The 25,289-nt window shown below is 44.0% G+C and overlaps 1 protein-coding gene across 10 annotated transcripts; it reads right to left on the bottom strand.

The window, feature by feature from the left end:
• Positions 1–490: 490 nt before the first annotated feature.
• map7d3 (MAP7 domain containing 3) lies at positions 491–24,991 on the bottom strand. Of its 10 annotated transcripts, none has more exons than XM_068715043.1 (20): positions 24,936–24,991; positions 17,170–17,271; positions 16,759–16,839; positions 16,491–16,654; positions 16,245–16,356; positions 15,349–15,432; positions 14,456–14,563; positions 13,578–13,673; positions 13,098–13,196; positions 11,059–11,184; positions 9,225–9,364; positions 7,045–7,175; positions 6,684–6,904; positions 5,142–5,271; positions 4,747–5,032; positions 4,468–4,521; positions 4,244–4,307; positions 3,848–4,016; positions 3,426–3,718; positions 491–3,328 (listed from the first exon to the last, which is right to left on the bottom strand). In XM_068715043.1, the coding sequence occupies exons 1-20, from the start codon at positions 24,979–24,981 to the stop codon at positions 3,321–3,323; spliced, it is 2,514 nt and encodes an 837-aa protein (XP_068571144.1). In that variant the 5' UTR covers positions 24,982–24,991; the 3' UTR covers positions 491–3,320. The 10 variants fall into 10 exon arrangements, with proteins under 10 accessions (XP_068571144.1, XP_068571147.1, XP_068571146.1 ...); XM_068715046.1 differs by having other exon boundaries at positions 9,225–9,340; XM_068715045.1 differs by having other exon boundaries at positions 15,349–15,429.
• Between the last annotated feature and the right edge of the window lie 298 nt (positions 24,992–25,289).

Below are 25,289 nucleotides of genomic sequence, written 5' to 3'. Positions count from 1 at the left end.
TTCAAAATGAATAAGTCAAATCCACAAAGAGAACATGTCTCTATGTTTATGCATTGGTGGCACGATAGGTTTGTTCCCAACACAAAGAAGCCACCACACCCATACACCCCAGTGGTTACTGCTACAAATATCAACAATGTAGAAGTTTTTTTTTTTAAATCATCAAAATTGTGCAAAATTTGGAATTATTTTAGTCAGAAGGCTAAAACAAAGTAGCATATTTAGCTCCAGAGTACTTAAAAACATAGGAATAGACACCAAGATCATTCAAATCGGGGAAATACAGTTTTATGAAGAAAACATTTCGGGAGGCCCAATTGGCGGCCATCTTGAAACATAGCCGCCATCTTGGACTTTTGAATGGCCAATCGAGCAGATTTGACCAGATACCTCTGGAGAACAACTCCACCAACTTTCATGCTTGTATCATAATTTGCATGATTATTCTACTATCTGCCCCACTATACAGCAAGAAAACACGGAAAAGGAGCATCTTTGCAAGACTTTATTTGTATTAACAGTTTGTATCATCTCAGTACATTTAAGATATATTTACAGTACAAATTTTAATCGTGGACAGGGCATTGTTAGGTCTGTAAATCCTCCAGAAAAATATTCATATTCACTTAGTCGCCCTGGTTGGATAGACTTGATTGTCGAGGCCGAGGTAAGGAAAAGCTTTCTCAGTTAACTGTGATACAATAAAAATACTAAATATCATTCTAAGGCACCGTTCTATCCTATTGTTAAAGACAAAGTTGAGGACTTAAAGCAGTCAGCTCTGTACTCGAGCCCTCGAAGATACAGCAGGATCCGGAAGAGATACAGTATCTGTTCAAGCAGCAGCTACAACAGCCCCCCAGCAGGTGCTACTCGAGTGGAAAGATGAGTAGGAAGGGTTTGGGGGGGAATTTGGATGTAGGCAAGTTTGGGATTACTAATGGGACTTCTAAAACATCTGGAAAGGAACAAATTACTTTTCCTTTTCTTCCAGAATATCACGCAACTCTCCTACGATTCTCTACAGTAAAATTACTCCTCAGGAACCATTCTTTAAACATTAGCGAGTAATTTGTGACAGTGCAAAGAGTATCGTGTTTCCTCAATGAATAATGAATGACGGGCAGCTCTGAGAGACACGGTGAATAATGAAGGACGGTCTGTTACATTCTTTGAGCTTATTAATCAAAAGCTAAGATCTAAAGCTCCAAGACAGTTATGTACAAAGAGATTTTAGTTAGACAGCAGAGAACAAGGCAAAAATAAAAAAAAAAGGTCCCTAAACCTCGTGCTCGGACTGTTCAAGCGTCGGGTATTCAAGATTCAAATACAGTTCATGAAGAATCCTGAAGAGACAGAAAACCAGTCTGACCTGCGTCATATTTAGTTTGGTGCATGCGCCCTACCTCATCCTACAAAGAATAGATAAAACCCAATCCGATACGCCAACCAGGAGTATCCCCACCAACAACATCCCCACAAACCCTTTGACACCGTATGAAACCCATCTTGACGACATTAAAAGCGTTGTTGAGAGGCACAGCCATGACTTGGTTCATGGGTCAGACGTGTTGCTGAGGGCTGTAACAACTGGCCATCAAAACGTCAACTCGTTTAGTCTGTGAGGCAATATTCAGGGCTTAGGTATATGGGGGTCACACACACACACACACACACACACACACACACACACACACACACACACACACACACACACACACACACACACACACACACACACACACACACACACACACACACACTTCAATTATCCACATCCTGACGCCACTCCATCCTAAACATGGCTTCTTTTGCCTAATACTGATTATATACACACACACAATACAATGACACTTAAATATATATATGTAGAAATGTATTTTCAGATATAAACAAAACAGCCAAATTTGTAAATTTATATATAAAAAAGAAAGAATTGAAATGTATTTAGTCAAATGTAGCAGCTAGTGAGTTGAGAATTTGTTTAAGACGGATGGGAAATAGATGTAACTGATGAAGGAGCCGCACGGACAGACCGATGGATGGAAAAGTGTGCGTGGATGTGTTGGTAAAGCTTAAATTAAAAGCAGATAATTGAAAACCTAATTTTTAGTTTCAGGCTAACATTCATGTTCTGTTTCGTAACAAACACAGACCGCCTCAAGGAGTTCAGAAACAGCTGTGAATGACTTCACCCGTTAAGATGGTGTGTTGCAGTTACGGCTGTTCAAACAGTTGTGTGGGACAGATGCAGCCGGTGGAGACTAAAACTGGATGGACTCAGATGTTAGTAAACATAAATTCTATATACATATGTAAAAATTGACAAAACCTAAACGAGCCCTACATGAACAAACTGCAGAAACTTCACTGAACATGTGAATTCACTAGTGCTGCGAATGAATCTCAACACTCTTCAGCTTCAAATGTAACAGTTGGAGTTGTGTTTCCGCTGCCCTCTAGTGGCCAAAGAAGCAAACACACACACGCGGTGAGAGAAGCTGGGAGACGGGAAACAATGACGCTGAAGTGAAGAATGAATACAGAATCCACTCCCAAGCGTAAGCACATGACAGAGGATTGCTGGACTGTGCGTGTATGAGCTTCAGCACAATTCAAGCATATTATGCACACTTTAAATTAGAAGTTAGGGAACAAAATGCTAAGGCCATATTGCTGAGACGCTGCTCAAAGCAGCCGGTCAAGTAAATTTAGATGAATCGCGTGTGAAGCTCGGGCCGCTCTCCTCACCAAACCCCAGACAGAACAGAATGTATCGACGTTCCTTCCTTTAACTCGCGCTATTCAATTCACACAGACATATGTGCATGTGTCCTGGAATATTCTCATACAAGAGAAAACAAAAAAAAGACTAAACATATAACAATAATTACAATAACAAAGAAGCCAAAATTAATAAATTACATCAAATGCACCCCTGACAAAGACAAAACTCTTAAAAAACATCATCAAATTTTGGACACGAAACGGAAAAACAAAAAAATGAACACAAGAGGAAGAGGAAAGAGACCTGAAGAGCATCTTGACGGAATATATGGAATTTCCCTGAAGCATAACTTTTTTTAATATATAATTTATATTTATATATATATATACGTTTCCTCATAATGTGGGGTGCAAATGTAGCACTTGGGGTGGTCTTTCCGCTTCACCTTGTGCTCCTCCTTCAGGAAGAGGAGGAGGAGAAGAAAGAGGAGGAGGCTGTTGGGGACTGATACAGGACATCTTGTAAAGGAGCTCAGCTAGACAGGAACTTCACGAGTGCAACAGTAAGAGGCTTCTCAGCAACGGCTGCAGCGTCAAATCTCTACAGAAACACAGGAGAAATGAGTTACGGCCTTTAAGACGATTATGTCAGAAAGTGTACGTTCCAAATAGGTGAATAAGTGCAAGTGGCTCCTCACCTGAAAGGGCTTCTATGGGTTGACTAGAGGAATGCAGGGTGTTGACGGGGGTTCCCTTGTCCTCGAAGGCTACCCTGGTCCCGTCTGAGCTCCCGTCACAGTTGATCAAGACCTGGTTACAGTCCTCCGCCTGGATGAGGGGCAGAGCCTTAGAGTGGACGTTGAGGTCAATGAGTTCCTCAAAGCTCCACTGGTTGGATTTCCCATTGAGACCCGAAACCAAGTCCACCTTGGCGGAGTCCTGCTCATTGAGGAACTCCGAGCCCTCGACGAGGCGGCTCTTAGGGACTGGACTGGAGAGGAGAGGAAGGAAGGAGGTGAATGGTTAGGTAAGTGATTTGGAAGGTGAATGTCAGATTACTCTAAAAAGAATATGCTAACAATGTGTTAGTCCTACGTCGTTATGGTTTCTCTAGTCATACCTTCCTGCCTGAGTCTCAGCTGTGCTTATGCCGTTGTTATTCTCCTTGTCGTCCGTCTCTGGTTTTCCGTTCACGCTGCCCAGAGGCTCTTCTCTTTGTGCTTCCGGCTCGCCAGAGGACAGACCGCACTCGTCTTTGTCGTCCTCCTCGGCGATCTCATCCGACTGGCCTACGACGGCAACGGAGGAAACGGAATTAAATGTCAAAAAAAAAAAAAAAAAAGGTCACGTTGAGATTTAAGTAAACCCACGTATGTAAAGTGTATGCAAACAAAGACAAACAGGGGACGACACACCTTTACTCTCCGTGACAAAACAGCGCATTCATAAATGCGGTGATGCATGACTCTTCTAAACCTGTCTCTGTGTGAGACAGCTAGAGGACATTTACACTTACTCTGGGTTTCACAGTCCTCTCCCTCCTCATCATTCTCCTGTTTATCGTCATCACCTGCATCGCCCTACGCAGGACACACAAACAACGCGTTAAAACACACACACACACACACACACACACTCACACTCACACTCACACTCACACTCACACTCACACTCACACTCACACTCACACTCACACTCACACTCAGTGTCCACGATGAGGCTGAATGAATGTGAGCTCACCTTCATGTCACCTTGGTCCCCTTTTCTTGTTCTTTTCATTATTTCTTCAATTCTCTGAAATGGAAAAAAAGCAATTTTTTTAGATAATGTTAATTGAGATCTACATAATGAGGGAACACTAAGAAACTGCTTATTAAATCACTTAAAATATGAGTTAACTTTTGTCAGGACTCAAAAGGAGAAGCTAACCTGGATAAATGATGTAATAAGATGTAGACAACAGTAGTGTAGGCAGTAAATGCCAAAGACTTAAGAGAAGATTCATCAGTCTATCCGTACCTTCTTCCTCTCCATCCGTTCTTGCTGGTTCTGCTGCATGAGGCGGTCTCTCTCCACACGGACTCTCTCTGCCTCCTCCAAGGCCTTGGCCTCGGCCTCCTCCCGTTCCTTCTGGAGCTCGGCCTGCTTCACCGCCTCCTCTTCGGCCATTCTCACCCGCTCCTCCTCCGCTAGGAGAGCGTCTTCCTCGTCTTTGATTTTCCGCTCCTCTGCGAGCTTCTCCTCCTCCTCCAGGCGTTTCAGTCGAGCCACCTCCGCTAAACGCATCTCTTCCTCCTTCCTCAGCCTGGGATAGTAAAGAAACAGCCGTGAATGGCTCGAAGGCATACAAAATGACGACAGCATGGTAAAAGATTGTGTTTTTAAGATTCACTGAACAATTTCAATAATCTTACTTCTCCTCTTCCTCCCTCTGAACCCTGAGCAGCTCCTCTCTCTCTTTCTGCTCTCGCATCAGTCGGCGGTTCTCCGCCAGGATCTTGGCCGCCTCGGCGGCCGTGTTGGTGCCCGTCGAGGCTTTAGGGTCTGACGGGTGGAAAGACAAATATCGAAAATCCGTTTAGCACTTTATGTCCCTCTTTCACCCATTTCTCAATGTAGTGCTGACCCGAGGCCACGGCATCTGGCCCACCATAGGACGCAGTGTGACGGATGACTGAGAGGGGAGAGGAAGCCAGACTGATGGAGGAGGTTAGTCGTGATGGAGGAGGACATGGGGCAGAATAACAAGCCGTCTGATCACGTGATCATCTCTGTGCTCTTTGAAAGAACACTGCGGGAATACAGTCACAGTTCAGCAATTATCCCTTTAATATCTCTGAATGTATTAGTATATGGTATTAGGCGATGTTGCATATTGATAAGCAGGACTGCCACACATGAAAATATTACTATTATTACTATCAGATTTTTGTATCACAGTCAGGCATTCATTTGGTTGATAATTCAAAACAGACATACATCCTCCTCTTATTATTTTAGCCAATAGAAAGTGTCTCATTTGATAATATTAAATGGCATGCATCTTATGCATTTACCTTTACATACACTCCTGAACATAAATGTGTACACCTGAACTGTGCCACCTACATTTTAATTTTTTTTTTTACATCTTTCTAATGCACAGTTGCATAAAGCAGTAACGCATTACTAAGCTATTTTATCTTGCAGATCCTGCTTCTCTCCAAGAGGTGGCAGCAGCAACAACTCCGGGTCTGTAACAGGATGTGACTCCAGATGGAACTTAATATGTCTCCTGCTCCACTGAGATTTATTGCAACCTAAGCTGGCGGGCACACACAGAGGCGCGCACACACAGGCACGCACACACACACATGCACACGTGTGTCAAGTCAATGTGCTGCTGTGAGAGCGAGAGGTCAAAAGGGAAAAAAGACTGGCATTCGTTTCTGGTTTCCATTAAGTGTCTGAGTTAGCTAGAATTACAAAAAAAAAGACGATTTTGAAAATGAAATGAGAGCAATATTCTTATGTTTAACAGTTTGGTTTAGCAAAGAAGCTTGTTTCCTCCTCCTATTCCTTTTAGCACTCAAAGGTGATTCTCTGGATCAAGATGTGCTTCAGTAACATGTCAACTAAGATATTCCTTTGAGCTCTTTGGGAGTGTAAATAGGTTTGGGTCTGCATCACTAATATTTATATAGATAAGATGAAATTGGTGTCTCGCTGGGTCACTTCCCTCCATGAAACAGACGGCATGTCCCGATGATCTAGTGCAAACATCCTTGTTGCCGGATCAACAATCAGCCTTGGCAAATATTGGTCCTGACTTATTAAAATCTGTCAGCCTGCCTTTATATGGACCTGTTTTACATCTCTTTTTTTACTATTATGAAAGACCTTCTATAGTGTCAGATATATTTGAAAGAGGTACAGTAAAACATTTGTATATTGTAGACTGCATTATCATTGCTCACCATCTTTCTCTTTGGTCTTGTTGGAATCGGAGGACTGTGGAGACACAGCCTGGACAGGACACAGATCCTTGGACTTGGAGTCCCTCTTTCGCAAGGTGGGGGGCCCTGTTGGAGTGAGAGCCGGTTTCTGGATCGGTGGCGGTTTGGCCGATGTAGGCTGGGGGGATGGGGGGCGCTGTTTCATCGCTCCCGGTGAGGGTGGGCGTGTCCTGGGACTTTGCCTGTAAGAACAAAGTGTGAGTTGTGTCCATGTGTGTTTTAAAACTAAAGCAAAAATGAAAAGCTGCATTTAAGCTCTCAGCAAATTTGTAAAATATTCCAAAATCACTAAAGCTGTGTCGGATAAGACTTGTAGTCTTACTTGGGTACTGTTGGGGAGGGCGTCCTCTTTGGGGCCGGGTTGGGGGCGGGGGAGGGGGAGCGGTTGCGTCCCAGGGTGGAAGATGGAGAGGCGGGACGTTGCCCTCCAGGTGATGTAAACTGCTTGTCCTTCTGTCGTCCCACAGAGAAGGGACAGAAGCGAGGAAGTCAGTCATTACCATCACTGAACGAGGATCATGACTAACAACTCCTTACAAACACCCGCAGCTAAAATCACTGTTCATTTAAATATCATTGCATCATAAATAGCTGTAAATCAAGTCATACCGACATTAAAAAAGGGTGAGTCCACAACCCTTAATAATTACTCGCTACAACTTGTTGGTCTATGCCGGTGTTTTTCTGTCTTGTGACTCCTTAAAATGAAACAGGAGTTACTTTTAACCCTTCATCATCACAGAGTAACTGTAACTCAAATGAAAATTGATAACTTTACTCCTTTTTAAGTCTTTGACGGAGCCATGGTTCAGGTTTTACTTCATCTATCTTCAATGCTAATCGTGTGCTATGTTTGGCAGCGTAAACATGATGACATTGGGTACAGCTAGGTCAACCATGTGACACTCAAATATACAGTACCATCCCACACCACACATGTAGTACTGAAGGCCAAGCAAGCAAAAATGAGATACAATGTATTTATGCATTTATAAAACTGCTCTTATAATAAACTGCATTAGCTTTGGTCACACAACCATTCTCTTGGGGGGATGGAAAGGAAATGCAGGACAGTGAACAGGCAATTGGTGTACAGTTTCACAACAGGGACAAGACATTCGTTTCCTATTTATGTAAATATAGCATTGGAGCAATACAGCGTCTTTGTACGAAGGAGAGGTCACACTCACAGCGGTACCTTCACTATAACCCCCTCTGAAGTTAGGCGGCTTAACTCATCCAACTTAAAAACACAATTTAACCAAAGTGTCTCGAGTGATAAGCTGTGAATTTCAATTATCTACACACCAATCTGTGCGAGTGGAAGAGAGAGGACAATGACATGGTGAGACGTTTTTGATGACATTAGGCCCCAGGGTCTGATCGGTCTATAATCAGGCCACTGTTGACCCCTTTGTCTCATGCTATGACAATGAAGGCCTTCAGTCACAGAGAGAGAGACAGAGAGAGAGACAGAGAGAGAGAGAGAAACAGAGACAGAGAAAGAGAGAGAGTCAGAGAGCGACAAAGAGAGAGAGACAGACACAGAGAAAGAGACAGAGAGAAAGAGAGAGACAGAGAAAGAGAGAGACAGCAACAGAGACAGATAGAGAAAGAGACAAAGAGAGAGACAGATACAGAGAGACAGCAACAGAGAGACAGAGACACAGACAGAGAGACAGAGAAAGAAAGAGAGAGACACACAGAGAGACAGAGCGAGAGAGAGAGACACACAGAGACAGGGAGGCACTATGGGCCACCAAGTGAGAACATCTGAGACATCACTTATGAGTGTTAGCATGTTGGCAATGTATCAACAAGTTCATATTATGAGTGAACAGCAAAGGTCAGAGAACAGCTGGAGGAGCAACATTTCCCTATGGTTAGCATCCTGCAGAAGTACTTTGACAGGCAAATAACCGGATATGTGCATAAATCTGTCCGTCTGAGTCTTTGGTGGCATCTGCTTATTTCTCTGAGCGGCCATTTCAACGCAGGAAAGACTGAACTTGTTCTCACTAGTTAAGACGTCTGCGTGCTGTCAAACCATGTGTCCACTGTTAAAATGTTTTTATAGTCTGTCCATATTTTCCAAGTCAAATTCAAATACTTTCCCATGGAAATAAAACCATACTATTGCCAAAATGACTTATTTCTACAACCAGAAATGTCTTACTGCCTGAAAGCAGAGCTCTCATTGCTCCACACATCTCACTTAAATAATTCTATTACCAGTCTGTAGTTTGGAAATAGACAAGATTGGAAACTCCCCCAGTAAATGCAAACTGACCGACTGACACAAGGCTGTAACATAATTCAAAGCCATTTCTGACCACGTAGTTGTATCGCAAATTAATTAATAACGTTCTCAAATTGAGATATCACTTTCGATAGGTAAAATCTTACAGAGAAATGTCACGTTAATATCAGCCTGTCGGCGACATGCATTGCCGTATAAGTACATATATACACTCACGCAGCCATATAAGACACACTACTCACCATCGAGGGGTCGAGGGCTCCGTCGGCCGACACGGAGGTGGTCATGCCGCTCTTCTGTCGGTCGATGCTGCGGCTGCGCACGGGCCCCCGCGGTGGGACCAGGGGCGTGGCAGAAGCTGAGCGAGGACACAGGTGACACTCTGGTAAAGGAGACAGTCATCGCACGGCCATGGGAGCATAACCAACGGGAGGCGGGATAAGCGGCCGAGTTTGGGCGGCAAAGCAGCAAAGAAAAGAAGAATAAAGACAGTGGAGGGAGAAAAAAAAAAAAAAAAAGAGAGGGACAGAGGGAGCGAGAGGAAGGGAGGGCAGATAGATGATGGGTGAGAGAAATGAACGAGAGTGATTTGTAAGGGGACAAGAGCACAAAAGAAAGGAGAGTTGTTAGAAATAGCATTTTAGGCAGGCAACAGCTTGATTTCTGAAGCTTTGATTGAGCTGGAGATTACAGAAGACATGAGGAGCAGCGAGCAACAATCTCACAAACAAACACACTCCACAGGTACCAAACACAACATGACCACCAAGAACCACAGCACACACTACACAAAACCTACCACAAACACAGCAAACACACATCACACAGATGTATTAGTACACTAAACGCACACAGAACGTTGATTGTGTCGTATGTTGTGTTCAGTATCGGTAACTGTAGGAGGTTGTCCACTGGCTGTGATCTTGCTGTGTCAGATTGAGGGATTAGCCACGGTAATCCTGAGACCTGAGGAACTCTCCCTGCCGCTGCCGCTGCCTGCCTCACAAACGGGTTTTTGTTACTTATTCTGACCACTGACCAGCTATGCTGACTGTGAAATGTATCCTGCCATGAGCTACCACTGCTGCTGCTGCTGCTGCAGATGTGTCATGTTTCTACTGGGGCCATACTTAGCAGAAGATCTATAGCTGCTAATGGGTTTGTAATGGCCGGTCGATAAACACCACAACCTAAAAGCAACACGGGGGAATACAGTTGCAGCTTTTAGAGCGAGTCTTTACAGTACGCTTCTTTCAATCTTGCTGAGTCTAGGACTATTTATACCCATAATCTCTGTGTAGATCACAACCATCGTAACATAACACTGACACAGTTCACCTAAAATGTAAAGCATGCAAATCATCCGGTGAGACGCAACACCTCACCTAGATGGCTTCAGAGGCAATTATGCTACAACATGTCAGCCCAAAATCTAAGGCCAGAATGGGGACATCCTGAGTTTGAATAGTGCGACATCGAGACAATACATCCCACGGAAGTGCCAGTAATGGAGTCGAGTCGTCCCCGTCCCCCCCAAGCACTCTGGTCTCACTACCAGAACACATGCAATAGCACAACGGTCTCATTCTGACGTAACGAGAACCAACAGGTAAGCAGCTTAGAGCAAATCTCCCAGCGTGGTCCCTGAGGCTCCTCAAACGCAGAGAAACGCTCCCAGCCAAGTCCGCCCTGCTCGGCTCGGCTCAGCACACAACAGCCAATTGTGTGAGAATACATGTGAGCTGGACCCGTGTGTGTGTGTGTGTGTGTGTGTGTGTGTGTGTGTGTGTGTGTCAATATTTACTGAGTAACTATGCTCTCTCACATGAGTGTACTTTGCTGCAAATATAATTACTGTACATACATAACATAAACAGCTGATCGTTACAATAACCGCTTTTAAACACTTTGGTAATTCCACCAACGCCGCCAAGAGGCCGCTATTAACTCTGAGAGGATTGTTTCTCAAGCAGAAAGGCACTGGGTTGACTTCTGCTGATAGAATGAGGGCGAGGAGGGAGGACCAGGTTCTGTGTCTAGCCATCCTTCCTCTTTTGTCGGGGTCTCTGAGGTTACCTGGAGCGTTTGTTCCTTCAGCTGACAGGGCGGCGGCGCTCTTGCTCCTAGCTAGTGAGGCCTGGGTGGGGCTGAGCAGGCGACTAAGAACCCCTCCGTCCACAATGCCAGCCGGTGGCCTGCGAGCTACACCGCCGAAAAATCACCCGAAAAAAACAAAAAACAAGAGGAGAACAAAAGAGGCCAAGAAGGAAAGAGTGGATGAGAATGGGGGGATGAAGGCAAAACAGAAGAAGGGGGGGGTAGGAGGGGGGTCAGTGAAGTTCAGAAAGGTCACCATGTGATTTAACCAACAGGAGAGAATAAACATAAACAAGCAAAGGTCATGTCTCAGTAATCTTACATGGGCTCCAACTGTCTTTAATCTGTTACCTTTCAGTGAAGTTCAATAAAATGAGGATCGTCGGTAAGAGACAGTAAGGAAAGGACGCCATGGAAAAGTGCTGAGACGGACCAAATACCGATTGTCTGATTAACTGAAGATCAGTTAGAACAGTGGTCAAAGTGGACAATAGGGTCAAATCAATGGTCCCTTGAGGTAGAGGGAGGTGTGCTGATGGGAAAAACAATCCATTAGTGAACTTCAAAGACGGCAGAGGAGTGCGATTGGGTAAGAAGATGAGAAGTGAAACAAAAAATAAAAGGTGAGAGGAGCACGTGACTGTGAGCTTCTGCTGTGCAAACTTTTCTATGGTTAACATAAAGAAGGTGGCAAATTTGATGAAAAAAAAAAAAAACAAGGAGGCTGACTGCAATGGTCATGATGTCATGAAAGCACTGTGGTGAAACAAAGATCTCTTGCTTCCATGAAATGAAAGAATTAACAATTCCCCCATTTAGTCCGTTGTTGCTACCTAAGCTACAAAGTAGAAATCACACCAGAAGAAGAGTTACAGTGATGTCGGGGGTTTCTGTAAATGCTAGCTCTTCAAAAAGGAGAGCACAGAGTCACACACACTTCCCTTTGGAGCCGTTACTGAGAAGACATCTGTTGCAGACAGACGTGTTTGTTAGCCGTCGAGTGCTCACCCTTGGGGCGTGGCGGCATGGCTCGCTGCTCTGCACCCAGGTATTAAGAATCTGGGGTATTAGTCCGAGTTAAGGCTACAGTTGAGTGGGAGATTTGGGGTGAAATAAATGTATTAAATTATATTTTTCGCTGATGGGAAGTATTAAGTCAGTTTGAATGATGGTAGCTGTGTTGTATTACTGTCTACAGAAGAAACATGTATACAGAACAGGAACATTTTCACAGCCGATCTTCTGAACGAATGCCGACATCGCTACAGGACAAACGAAAGCATCGGTGGTTAATGGCGAGACACAGACTGCAGGGAGTGACCTCTGTGCCCCGGCGGTGCTACGGTGGGATGGCACTGCCACACACACACACACCACGGCGAAGCACGAGCCTAGTGACTTAATCAAGCTACGACGTCATCTTGGAAAAGAGAAAACAATCAACACTTTGTGACAACAATACAATACACTGTGTTAGCGCAGACACGGCACACAACAAAACCACTCCTGGGTTGTCATTTGAAAAGAAAACAATTTTTTTTTTAAATGGTTAAAACAAGATGAGCCGTCAGTGAGAAACGCAGCACAGTGCAGGATCTGGTGGGTTAAGACAGCAGAACGGTTAAGGCGCACATGGAAGGAGCACAATGTTCTCAGTAAATCACAGACATACAACACTTTAGAGAGGCTTAGCAGCTGCCTGGGGGTAAGTCAGAGTGAGTGAGTGAGACTTAATTAGAAGGGAACGTAGACGGAAGGAAGGAACACATAGAAAGAAGAGTTGGCCGGTTTATAAACCCATATAGCTGATGACACTGATGACAAATGAGCTCAAGCATTATCCCCGAAAACTCTTAGTCGCCGACAGAGTTGATGAGGTTTTAAAAGCCGGGCAAATTCAGAATGAGCGAGCAGCTAACGTCATAGCAACATGCTTGTTATCAAAAAAAAAATGGAGGCCCGAGTTGATGCAGATAGAGGCATGACAACACAGATTGCCGATTGTTCATGCTAGCCACCTTGATCTTCCGTTGTCGCCTTATCAGGCTTGGCCGGGGTCTGTGCTCTGCCCTCACTTACTCGTGAGAGGGAGGAACTTCTCTTCTTGACAGAACGGCCTACGGACATGAAAGCGGAGTTATAGCCGAGCAGGCACCAGGAAAGGAGTCAACAAGGAATCCCCAAAGACAGTTTACAAGTCATGTGCACTTCATTTGGCCTTATGTGAGTCACCAGGCAGACGGCAGCTGATGTGAAGTGTAATAGACTAAGTACACAGAGGAGAGTTAAAACTGCCCAATCTGATAATAATCCAGGTAAACCATTAGCGTGTACAACGAAGAAATGCTATGTGGTTGTCATAGTTGTGACAGATCTTATCTTATAATTATAATGACACTTATTGAATATTTTCTCTACATCTGGTTTGCTAAACTGTGCACAGTACCCCGTCTTTATAATGAAAGCATAGTGTGGGAAGGAGAGGGGATCTTTGGCACCTGTCTGTTCCACCTGAAGCTTTTTGACGTCTTCCTTACTGGCCTGAGCAGCACTGTTAGGCAACCGATTACAAGACGAACTCCTCGGCTTAACACCTGAGAGACAACGATGAAACACTTCATGATGAATTTACAAGGCGCTCTTTGGCGAATGGTACAAAAGTCTCTCAGGACTTCTTTTTTTTTTACAATATATTCATAGGCCTAGGAAAGGAAAAGCATGAATATTAAACATGTTGAGAGGAATAGAGCAATCAACAATATCAGAAAGAAGAAATGACACTGGCAACCCAGAGAAGCTGTGGAGAAATATGAATCAACCGATTGTGTCGATTCGTTTTTCATACGTCCTGTGAATCAAAATGCTTATTATATTGCGATATGCTCATAGTGGTATAGAAGCCTAAGTATAAACGAATCACTATGTGGTGCTTGGGACCTCTTATGATTCTGAAAGTTTAATCCAGTGCTTCATAGAGGTGCGTGGTGAATGGATTGAGAGGCCATGCTACTTCAGAATTAGCTGGAACCAGAGAGCTCGAGCACTTTTTTACCAGTCTGTCAGCTCCAGTGAGTCTGCGTTTAAAGCCCTGGATGTGGAGAGCACAGGGGTCAGAGTTCACTCCAGGCTTAAGAGTTACAAGAGAAAGTAGGTTTGTTCCAGATAATCAATCTGGTCACCTGGTAGATCTCAGGACATTGTTCATCAGAGTAACACATTTACCTCGCTGATAACAGATTACGTTGGTTAAGAAACAGCACAGAAATGCAAGGAAGGTAGGAGGAAGGGAGGGGGAGAAGGAGCCTATGAGGAAGGGGGGGGAGGGGGTAAGGCAGGAGGGAAGGGGGGGAGGTGGGAGGGAAGAGAGGAGACTTACGTTTGTCGGGAGATTTGATAAGGGTGGCAGAGGAGGAGGATAGGCGTTTGCTGATGCCAGCCTCGGACGGCTGTTTCAGGTTCATGGTGGACGTGGAGCGCTTGTCCACTAAGAGGGAGGAGGAGAGACAGACAAGGGAGGCGGGGTTTACACTGGAGGTTGGCCAATGGAGGAGGGCATTTGGGTGCACACAAGGGAGTACAAGGTTCTGCAAGATCCTAAACACCCCTGATGTGCAACGGGTCCTATGCTGCTTCATTAATATACCTCAAATAAAATACATAAAAACAAAACACACTGATATAGTTTCCCCGTTAACCCACTGATCTAAAGTGCTACTGAAGCAGTGCACATTTAGTGACGCACTCTTAGCAAAACACATGATATGCAGCATGAATTTGCCGTTAAATATATGTTTAAAATGACAATGTTCATTTTCAACAAACCATAATGAAGTTGTTGTTGTTGTTTTAGAGGCAGGCACGGTGGTTAGTAAACAACAGATGCTCATTTTTTGACCACTCCAGAGAGGAGAGCATCACCAACATAACATGATCCGTGCCAAAGAATCCAAAAGACGATATTAGTCCTGTTTTTTCCCAAATGCCAGTCAATCGGCTTTCCATGCAAAATCGCCCATGTGACCCAGAAGTGCTCGACAGTGAGTGAGTGAGTGAACAACCTAAAGCCACACTTCCAGCTATTCACCCAGCACAAGGCACGTTAAGAACAACGGCCCCATACGAAAAAACTGTTAGTGAGAAGCTTCCAGTTAGACTGCAGGTGGGGTGGGAGTTGGTGGGAAGCGTAGTGGGTAACCGAGCTATCTAGAGCGCCAGTGCCGGCCCATGCTGTGTTGCTACATCGGTGAGCAAATTATCAACAAACAAAACCTTGTCGACTCCTCGGTGGCTTTTCTGGCGAGGCAGGGGAGACAACTATAGTTACTGGAGACGAAGAGCTGGCATCAGAGTCTCCTGTGGGAAAAAGACAGCTCCCAGAGAGGAGCGGTAGAATACAAGACGCTGAGAAACATCCTTCATACAAGGACGGAGAGAAGAGCCTGGATGACAACCAGTCCCTACAGCAATAAGTATGCTGACCTGAGTATTTAAAATCGATGCTCCAAGGAATTAATAAGAATCAGATGGTGCTTCGACAACCTACAATTTAAATGACCCATGTATTTGTGGTTTGTTGCTTGAGCCTCAAATAGTGGGAGTGATTGTACGAAGGATTTTATGAGTTAACTTTGCTGCACGACAAAACAGGGTTTGCATAATTGCTGACAGCTAACAATATCCGACAATACTGTAATGATCTGTCTTTTTATTTCTTGGGGGGGTTCAGATTTTGCGCTATTAACCAGAATATCTTTAAAAAAAAATTATATGCAATGTATAAATGCTTGACTGACAACAAGGCTGAGCTCTTATGGCTGCCCCTGAAAATGACTTAAAGTTATGTGATTTAACACAAATAAGTAAACGGGGCAGCCGAAGTTCTCTCACGCATTGCTCCCGAGCTTGTAGCAGCTAGTTATTGTGGAGGAACACAGTAAATAGACACAACCACCACTATATCTGTGAACAACAAAAACAGATTCGCCTCCATCTGAATGCGCATCAATACTTGAGAGCATTTTTACAAGAAAACGGTGTCATCTGGCAAAAATAGCTTGATATTGCTTTCATGTACACTGTGGCTGGAGTTTATCCCAACTGTGGTGATGAACTACGACCACTTTCATGTCTTGTTTGGAAAAAAAGGGTGAAGAAGTGGCCTCTACCTGTCCGCCCATCTGAGTCTGTGCCCAGTCCTCCCCAGGACCATCGTTTCTGCCTCTGCTCCACTCGCTGACTACGCTCTAACGTCCGCCGCATCATCGCCTCGTAGTGCTCCTGCAGTGTTACCGGGGGGGGGGGGGGGGGGGGCAGACGCAGAGGGAAATGCAAGTCATTTAAAGCAGAGATTTGCATCGGCCCCTAAACCAGAGGCAAGAGGACAAGACCTGACGATACAACGCTGCAGTTACCTTTTCCTCTTCCTGTTTCTGTTTCCTCTTCTCCTCCACGGCCAATCGCTTCTGCTCCTCCTTTCTTCGCTGTTCATCAACCTTTTTCTGACGCTCCTCCATCTGACGCTCCACTTGCACCTTGGCCTTGCGCTCCCGCTCCATGACCTGAGAGTCTTTCAAAACTGCGGGTGCAGGAAAAAATAAATTAAAGGTAACTTCTTCGCATGTTGTCTTAAGCTCGGACTATAATAACTACACACAGAAGAAACTGGGACCACGCCCTTACCCTGTTGTCTCTCTGCCTCCTCCCGCCTCTCTTTTGCCACTCGCAGCCGGTCGTCTATTCTAAGAGCAGCACCGTCAATGACTGCAACACATGTGTACGTGTGCATATGTGGTTAAAAGATATAACATATAAAGCAATGCTTATTCGGAGAACAAATTGGGGGGGGGGGGGGATTACAATGCAGGATAGTGTTACAAGAGCACGACATGTGACCGTCATTAAAGAGCTTTGTCAATGGTTACAGTAATAAGATGATGACTACGGATTACCTGCAGTAAGCTATACTGACAGGGTGGTGGAAGTGGATTGTCTTGCGTCCAATGGTTCAGATTACAGAAGACAATACAGCGGTGACAGGGCAGTATCAGTGGGAACCAGTCTGTTTCTGTGTCAAGGTGTGGTGTCGTTTACCTGGCCGACTCCCCTGAGGTTTAGCTGGTGCGTTGGTTGTAGGTCCTGGGCTGTTCCCCGACAGGCTGCGCCGCTCCTCGGCTTGTGCTTGTGCAGCTGCAGCTGTATGTAGGAAGACACACACACACACACACACACACACACACACAGTTTACACACAGACACACACACACACACACACAGTTTACACACAGACACAGGGAACTAGACCCGCGTCATATCATGCCCGACGAAGCAGGTTAATCAAATAATGTCTAGGAGACAGAATAGGTCTGGGTAATCTAAACCGATACAGTTCAAAAATCAGCTGTTTCTTCTCTGTGCTTTGTTTTCCATAGGAATGCTCGTTCAAGAGCGATCCAACACATTTGAAGCCACAGAACAATCCAGCTATTCAGCCATCTGGCATAACCCATCCCTCATGGTCGACCCTGTAGCCATCCATACGCGGATTTCTGTGACCAGCTCACAGGGATGGGCTGCTGTGAGAGACACGTCTGGAATCAAACCGTTGTGAGCTTCCCGGTAAACGTTACGCCCGCGAGTGGAGACACCAATCTACAAAAGTACTCCATAAAATATTTTTAAAAAATCAATACAGGATAAATTTCAAGTCATCCTGGGCTTGCAGCGAACTGTTCGGGGGTTTGTGATTTCTAAGCAGCACAGAGAGAAAATGTCAGCGTTCTGCATGCAACAGCTTACACTTTGTTGCGGGGGTTACAAAACTTTTAAAAAAGGTAGCAAATGCATCAACTCTCCCACCGGGACTACCACAGGGTTGAAAGCACTTTCTTCAGTAAAAACTACAGTATTAATCGGAAAAATGGTGGTTAGGAGATAGAGGGGCAGAGGAGGAAGGAAACAGTGAGGACGTGATCGAGCTTTATGTGCTCTGGTATCAGCCTTTTCCTTCTGTGTCGATGTGTATTCAGCATTACAGAAGTGCTGACAAAGAGGCAGAGCGATGGTCAGTCATGGGACGTTCACATTACTGATGAACACTTCTAACTGTGTTCTGAGAGTCTCACACTGTCTCCTTCACTAACTCAACTAGTTCCATAATCATTCAAACTAATTATTGTGATTTGAATAATCATCTTTCTGGCAAAATTGCTGTTATTACATGTGACCCTGTCTCTTTAATACGTTTTAGGATATTTATGGTGCTATAAATCGGCGCATAAGTCATTGCAAAAATTGGGTCGGAGATTTTATTAGGGTCACCATAAAAGTCTTTCTTCCATACCATTTTATTTATCAAATTATTGTTCTTCTCTTGATTTATAGATATTCTGAAACACTGCTTTACACCGCTACCACCAAATGTTTTGCGGTGATGAAGTGAAAATGTGTGGACTGCTTAGAAAGTTCAAACATCTGAGTCTTGAGACCGAGTTGCTGAAAGTCCATCTATTCACGTGCTTTCATTCACACTGTAACACCTAGACGGTGGACTGCAGTTGGAAAGTGTATGCATTTTGTAGTAGCTGCACTAGAACCAGCGTAATTTGATCAACTGGATGAAGAACGTCACACATTATGTCATCGACGACTTATCTGATTTTGGTAAATAAATACAAAGATTAGTTTTGCCCACACTGATGTGGCGAGTGTAGTGTCACAGAGAAGGAAATCCATTGTTGACCAAATATATTGAAACCAACACTACTTCTTCTCCCTCACCTGTAAGAGGGGAGACAAGATAAGAAATGCACCAAAGCTGTCCCGCTGCTTCACATCGTACACTGCACCAGCGAATCACAGAAGGCTTCTCGTGATGAAGCAGCTCTAGAAGTGCAGCCTTACAGACGTTTGACTCAAAAGAAGCAGCCGCAGTGAACTGAAATGGTTACGTGAAGACGCTTATTGAACGTCATCAAAAGTAACCTTTTACCGCGTTGTCCTAGCGTATGGAAAACGTCCACGCTGAGCCCACCGCAGGCAGCGATCGCGGCACAGCGTGCCGTGCGAGTCTTATCAGTATGGAAATTGACTCTGCGCTCTTCTACCTTTACTCTCTGGACACCAGAGAGGACAAAAGGGCCGTTCTTACGTGAACGGGACACCGACAAATAAGGAGAGATAACATTTGTTCTCTGTTGAATATGCTTTGTTTGCACCATTCAACCAAAGGAAGATCTATCAGTGCAGACATGGAGAACTGAGAAACATGGCAGGGCATGACAGACCGTTTTAAGGCCGATTACATTAATATAGGTCATTTCATATCTCAATAACAATACTTATATATATATATATATATATATATATGTCACAATAAAGCATGTTTTCTGGTAATTCAATAAATAAAAGATTTATATGAAATAACCACATGTTAAAGCCTATTTTTGTATTACATACTTGATGAACAGAAACTATGAAGTATTTTCTAATCTAATTAAAAACGTAAGTGCAAAAGGAACATAATGGTTTCAAGTGAAATTATAGAGAAAACATGAATAAATCTCTCCATCTATACACTGACTGTTTACATGCGTGCAAAAAATAATTATACTAGTAATGTGATTAAGACGACACTTTGATTCAACTACACTGAGGAGCTCCCATAAGCAGAATTCTTATCAATTCACATTTTCTGCAGATTTTGAGTAGTAGTGTAGCACGCTACATGTTATTATCATTCTAAAAGGAAGCAGAGTGTAATTGTGTACGACGATTGACGACGATTAATTATCATATTGAGTTATTGCCCAGCCCTCCTCTCATAGACAACAATCATCCTGAAGTAGCTGACAGTAGTCACACACCGAGCATTTGTGTTCTGCAGCATTGATGCTCTCGAGTCAAGCAGTAGCTTGATGCACAGTGGACAGAACCTGTCACTTCACTTTGGCTAGAAGACTCCCTCTTTCCCTTTACTCTAGAGAACAGACAGGGAGCCAGACGGGCCACTGTGGGCCCAAGGAGCCGGTCTATACTCCAAAGCATGAATGAATCAAAAACAAAGAAAAAGCACATTTATCTCAACTAAAGACAAATACGGTAAAAGATGCAGAGCTATTGAATCTTGATGAATAAATTGTGCAGACTATATAAATGAAATGTGCCGGTTTGAATCCAGCCCAGCATCACAACTCTTTTCCCCCAAACCTTCCCCGTTTTACTCAACCGTCATACAAAACGGCAACAAAGATAAATGAAACCAATAACGCCAAGCAGCCTGTGCAACAGATGAAACACACAGGAGGTCAGGATGGATGACGAGCTTCTCAAATCGTGCTTAGGCCTGTATGAAGGTGGGAGTCTGAAGAGAGATGATTCATAGCTAAACAGAGAGAACACATCGTAACGCTTCAAAGGTTAATGTGTCAACTTACAAGCAACGATTACTTAGTTTGGGGCTGTAAAATACACGGTATATCAACAGTAACACCGTGTGAATGACATGATGGTTTCGGATAATACCTGTGAAGGAGCAGCTCAAGACGTATCGACTTGCACTAAATACAATACACAGTGTAGTTGTGAGCCAAAATACTACGTTTCAATAGCACGCCCTCTTAGTGCATGACAGAACTTCATTCTGCATTCTCTGGTCTTTGAAAAGGGAAGTAAGAGCAGACAGGAAAGCAAAGCGGCTGAGTAGGTAACAAATGTCAAGCTAAAACGTAACACAACATCCACTTATATAAGGCTTTCTGCTACACTGATGCTCGGAAGATTTGATTGAATTTCTGGCTGCAGTGGATGTACCGACTCACTGAACTCACTGTTCAATATAAAAGACCAAGGCAGAACCAGCACTCTGGAATAAAACGAACAATGAAACTGTCCACTGACTCACACACTCGCGCTTTGATTAAAGTGCTTAAATGAGAGAGCCAGGTGTGCTCATAGAAACGAAAAGAGACGATAAGAGGAGAAGAGCTGAGTCATCAGTCCATCCCTATGGAGATTTGCACACATTAGCATAAATCATTGCCGCTGCATTGATAGCTTCGGCTAAACGTTTCAATAGGTTAGAGGGACAAAACCCGCTAGTTATGAACCGGGCCTCTAACTATACGACGGGTTGATCAATGGTCAGTGGTCAATCACTTGTTCAGGTAGCTTGTAGCTTTTTGAAGATCCAGTCTGCAGCGGGCGTACCCCGCCATTTCTACTCAATCATGTTGTTTAATGTGACTCAAAGTCATCATGTTGTTTAATGTGACGTATTTCAGCCTGTGGTCTGTGATCCTGGTAATGTGGTGACATATGAAGCTCTAGCGTAGACTATATCTTTTCCCAAATATATTTCTGCTATTCACTTCTCTCATGAACGCGCTCTTTTAATTGCCTTGCTGTCATTGTTCGGGGCTGTCGATCATGATATCAGCAGGTCTCTTCTATCTAATAGCAGAGTGACACACCTACATTGTTAGCATATCATCTTGCTGCTGTGTCTCATTAAATATGATAGTCTCTATGCCTTTAGTACATTCATGTGGCTTTCACATGCGCCCCTCCACCTCACATCACCGCCCAGTCGCAGCTTCATCAGCTTCATCAGCTTCATCACCACCAGTGTCTGGACTCAGATTACAGCATCATCCAGTAGATTCAGGGAGTAGAACAAACTCAAAAGAACATTCTGAGTGCAGCACGTATACACACAAATATGGATGTGGTCCAACATTCAGACTGCTGATTGTAATGGGAGCAGTAAAGACAACCGGGGGTGGGGTGGGGGGGGGTGGGGCTGGTGATGACTGTGCTCTAGAGGCCAAGAAAACACTTAACAGGAAACAGGCCAACCTGCATTACATCATAGCACTTCTAGTTGAATGCTAATATTGATCAAATGCTAGTTCTCTAAATGACAAGCATCTTCAGACAATGTTGGTGTAGTGGGGAAGCAAGAGTGGGTTAGGACTCTTTTTTTTTTTTTTTTGTCCCTCCTTCCAACTGCAGCCTTTAATGAGCCCAGCGTCTCGGTACGATTAAGTAGCTTGTAGCACAGGAAGCGTCTGCGCCGCTTGATGAAGGGTGGACGACCGTAAGCCACCGACTACTACAAGCACATCGGGATCTTTAACTCCATCCAAACACACATATTGTCAAAGAATCTGTGAACCTGCTTTGTGTTTTCAATTAAAACACAAACCTTCTCGGCCATTTGTGTCACACAGAGCTTCCCGTTGCCGGCTCAAGACTTCTGGTCCTCAGATAACACTGCTGATGCACGCTCACACATGCACACACGCACACGCACACGCACACACACACACACACACACACACACACACACACACACACACACACACACACACCAGATCTTCTATGGGATTACTCGGGACCTGTTCATGCAAAGTTAAGCCTCGGCTATTTGCAGTGCCGGTAGGATAATGATGACACATCCCAGTTTCCTCGGGAGTCTCTACTTCCAGGTGGACCGTATTCTCTTGTGGAGATCTGATTATATCCAAATGCATTATTAGTTATTACGATCAATCCAGTTATTGCTGGGCTCTTTAACTCATTTCTTTATTATAAGGCATTGGGGGCTAAAACAGAGTTCTTACAGTACAGTCTTTATAGTATTAAGTTAGTTGTATTAAGCAAAATCTGTTGAAAACAAAGTATATGCTCAACACTATCCAAACATTACAAGTATTCTGGAACTACTAGTTACATGACAAAAAGCAGAATGTAATTAGTATTAGTCTATCACACCTGTAGTTATTTAATACAACTTATCGTTAGTGTGTTCCAGTGTTGAGTAGTTGTTTACAGTCTGCAAGCATCAACAAGAGCTATCAACTTTCAATAATTGGACGAATTGTAACTGTTTTCCATTGAGAATTCATCCCCAAATCTCTAGACAAAGTTGGCATCTAACTTGTGTATGTGCAGGCAAAGAACATTCCAAAAAGAAAGTAGAAATAATTATGATATACACGGGCCAACTGATGCCTCGACCAGACTATCCTGACGATGGTCTGACCTTCGTTATAGTCTATACAAATGAACATGTTTTGCTATTCAAATATTTCCGTGTGTGTGTGTGTGTGTGTAGACTTATACTGCAACACATCCTGTCATCCAATTTAAAAAAAAAAAAAAAAAAGGTTCAAGTGAGACAGACGTGGGACATTAGTGGAAGAGAGCAATGCTAAGTGGATCCAACAAACTACAGCACACTCTGGAATTGAGGCTGGTCCATTTCCTCTGTTGGTTAAATACGACCAGTTCAGAAATACTTCTCGTGCTTTTTAATTCTGCAGCGGCGTTGGCTGAGCCAGGATCAGGGTAACCTCGCCGTGTTACTTGCAGCAGTGTGATCTCCCTCCATAATAGCAGGGAACATTCTATCCTCGCTCACATTCTTGTGGAAACGATTGCGCACACGAACCAGATTCCTTACATTATTTTATTATTATTGTCAGTCCTCTGCTTTGGCCGAAGGCCGAGCGAACTGACATCCAGGAGTCCTACGCTTCACATCCCTCTAGATGTTGTGGGTATTTTCATAAAACCGCAGAATTGGGTGGATGTAAATTCCAGATTGAAGAGACTGAATGGAAAAGTTAAGGGAAACAGGAAGAATATGGACTAGTCCAGTTATGGCCAGGAGTGAAACATGCCTCCACCCACACGGGGTATGCAGAGAACTCCCTCTTACCCTGAAAACGTCAGCCCAACTGCAGCTCGAGTCATAACAAACTGTGCATTCATGCCCACAGATGCAGACACAGTAAACATCCATGTCTACGTCTGGAGGGGGGCCAGCTGAGGCATGGATGAGGAGCATTGATAGAGACTTTGCTGCTGCAGATGGCACATAGTCCCATTTACTAAAATGCAACGTGACATTGGGCTACTGGACCAACCAAAACTCCTTTATCACTTCATCAAGATGCAACTATGCAGCCTCAGTCTCTTATCAGAGCCGTGTGTCTGACACTCCAGCTTTATCTCAGGATTCAGGTCAGACATTGTTATAGTTAGCCTCCCTGGAGAGGGGAGGGGGTTGTGCCATATGTCAACAAATAAGCATAACTGTCCAATAGGGTGTAGAGGAAAAACGACCACTTTTGTAGAAAGATAAGAGGAGTTTTTTGGGGGGCAGGAAGCTACAAAACTACTGAACCTGCTGGTCTGTGGCTGGACTAAAAGCTGCCTGTCGGTTTGAACTCGTGCACTGAAAAGCGCTTCCTGAACTCTTCCTGATCGGGATAGCAGATGATCACTTTTGACAATAATCCCCAAGTGATGAGCAACGTTATCTAAGCTACTGACTGAATGCCACTTACCACGCAGTTAGCTTCCTCTACCATGCGTTTAGAGAGTTTGCTGATCTAATATATGGTCTAATATATTCACAAAAACAACACTTTGAAAGGCAACGTGATTAAAAGTCTGCACAAGTAACGCTAGGTGAGCTTGGCGCGTTAAGGCCAACCCAAACGTTAAAGTCGTGACATGTCAACCGGCTCTTAGGCTACCAAACATCACGCTTCAACTTCAGCTAATGTTAACCACAAGTACTTTAAGTCGAAGGCTTTTTCTACGTAACTTATCGATATAACGTAAGCTATCTGCTACGGAAGAAGTTGCATATTTTTTTCCGCATCCATTGTCAGCATGTAAACCGGACAGCGAGCTAATGTTACTAGCCCAGACAAGCTCTCCGCCCTACGACGCGTTCAAATCACCCGGTTTAGCGGCGGCAGTTGCCGGTAAACATTAAAAAGTGATGACTACATTGTTAGACACAACTGGGTGAAAAAATAACCAACGACTGACAATATGTTTCTTACCCATTTGGGCTCGCAAGCCTTTGAGAGTCGTAGCACCCTCCGCCATTTCTATGAAGTTTTCCTTCTCTGTGTTTTTTTCTAAAGCGCGTAACACATCGCAGCCGGACTCGGACACCACGGGGACGTGGACATCAAAGATGGCGGTGAGAGGTAAAGAGGTCTCACTTTGACCTTTTCCCGGAAACCAATAAAACGCGGGCGAATACAACAAAGCCTTCAAAATGCTACTGTGTGAATGGAAAGTTTTCTATGGAAGCCCATTTCCGGAAGCAAAAAATAAAATAAAAATCACTGCAAAAAAATTATAATAAATCACTACAAAAAAGAAGGAATAAATAAATGAATAAAATAAAT

This window comes from Cebidichthys violaceus, unplaced genomic scaffold, assembly GCF_023349555.1.
Source record: "Cebidichthys violaceus isolate CVI_PGR_0920_01 unplaced genomic scaffold, fCebVio1.0.p SCAF_2, whole genome shotgun sequence".
Classification (NCBI taxonomy): Eukaryota; Metazoa; Chordata; class Actinopteri; order Perciformes; family Stichaeidae; genus Cebidichthys; species Cebidichthys violaceus.
This window is presented reverse-complemented; position numbering and strand designations above follow the sequence as displayed.

Excerpts from the sequence above, each read along its gene's own strand:
- map7d3 (XM_068715043.1), bottom strand. The coding sequence starts at position 24,981 with ATGGCGGAGGGTGCTACGACTCTCAAAGGCTTGCGAGCCCAAATGG. Across the intron at positions 16,655-16,758 it reads GGAGGCAGAGAGACAACAGG|TTTTGAAAGACTCTCAGGTC; the intron begins GTAAGGGCGTGG and ends CTGCACCCGCAG. Across the intron at positions 7,176-9,224 it reads GAGCCCTCGACCCCTCGATG|AAGGACAAGCAGTTTACATC; the intron begins GTGAGTAGTGTG and ends GTGGGACGACAG.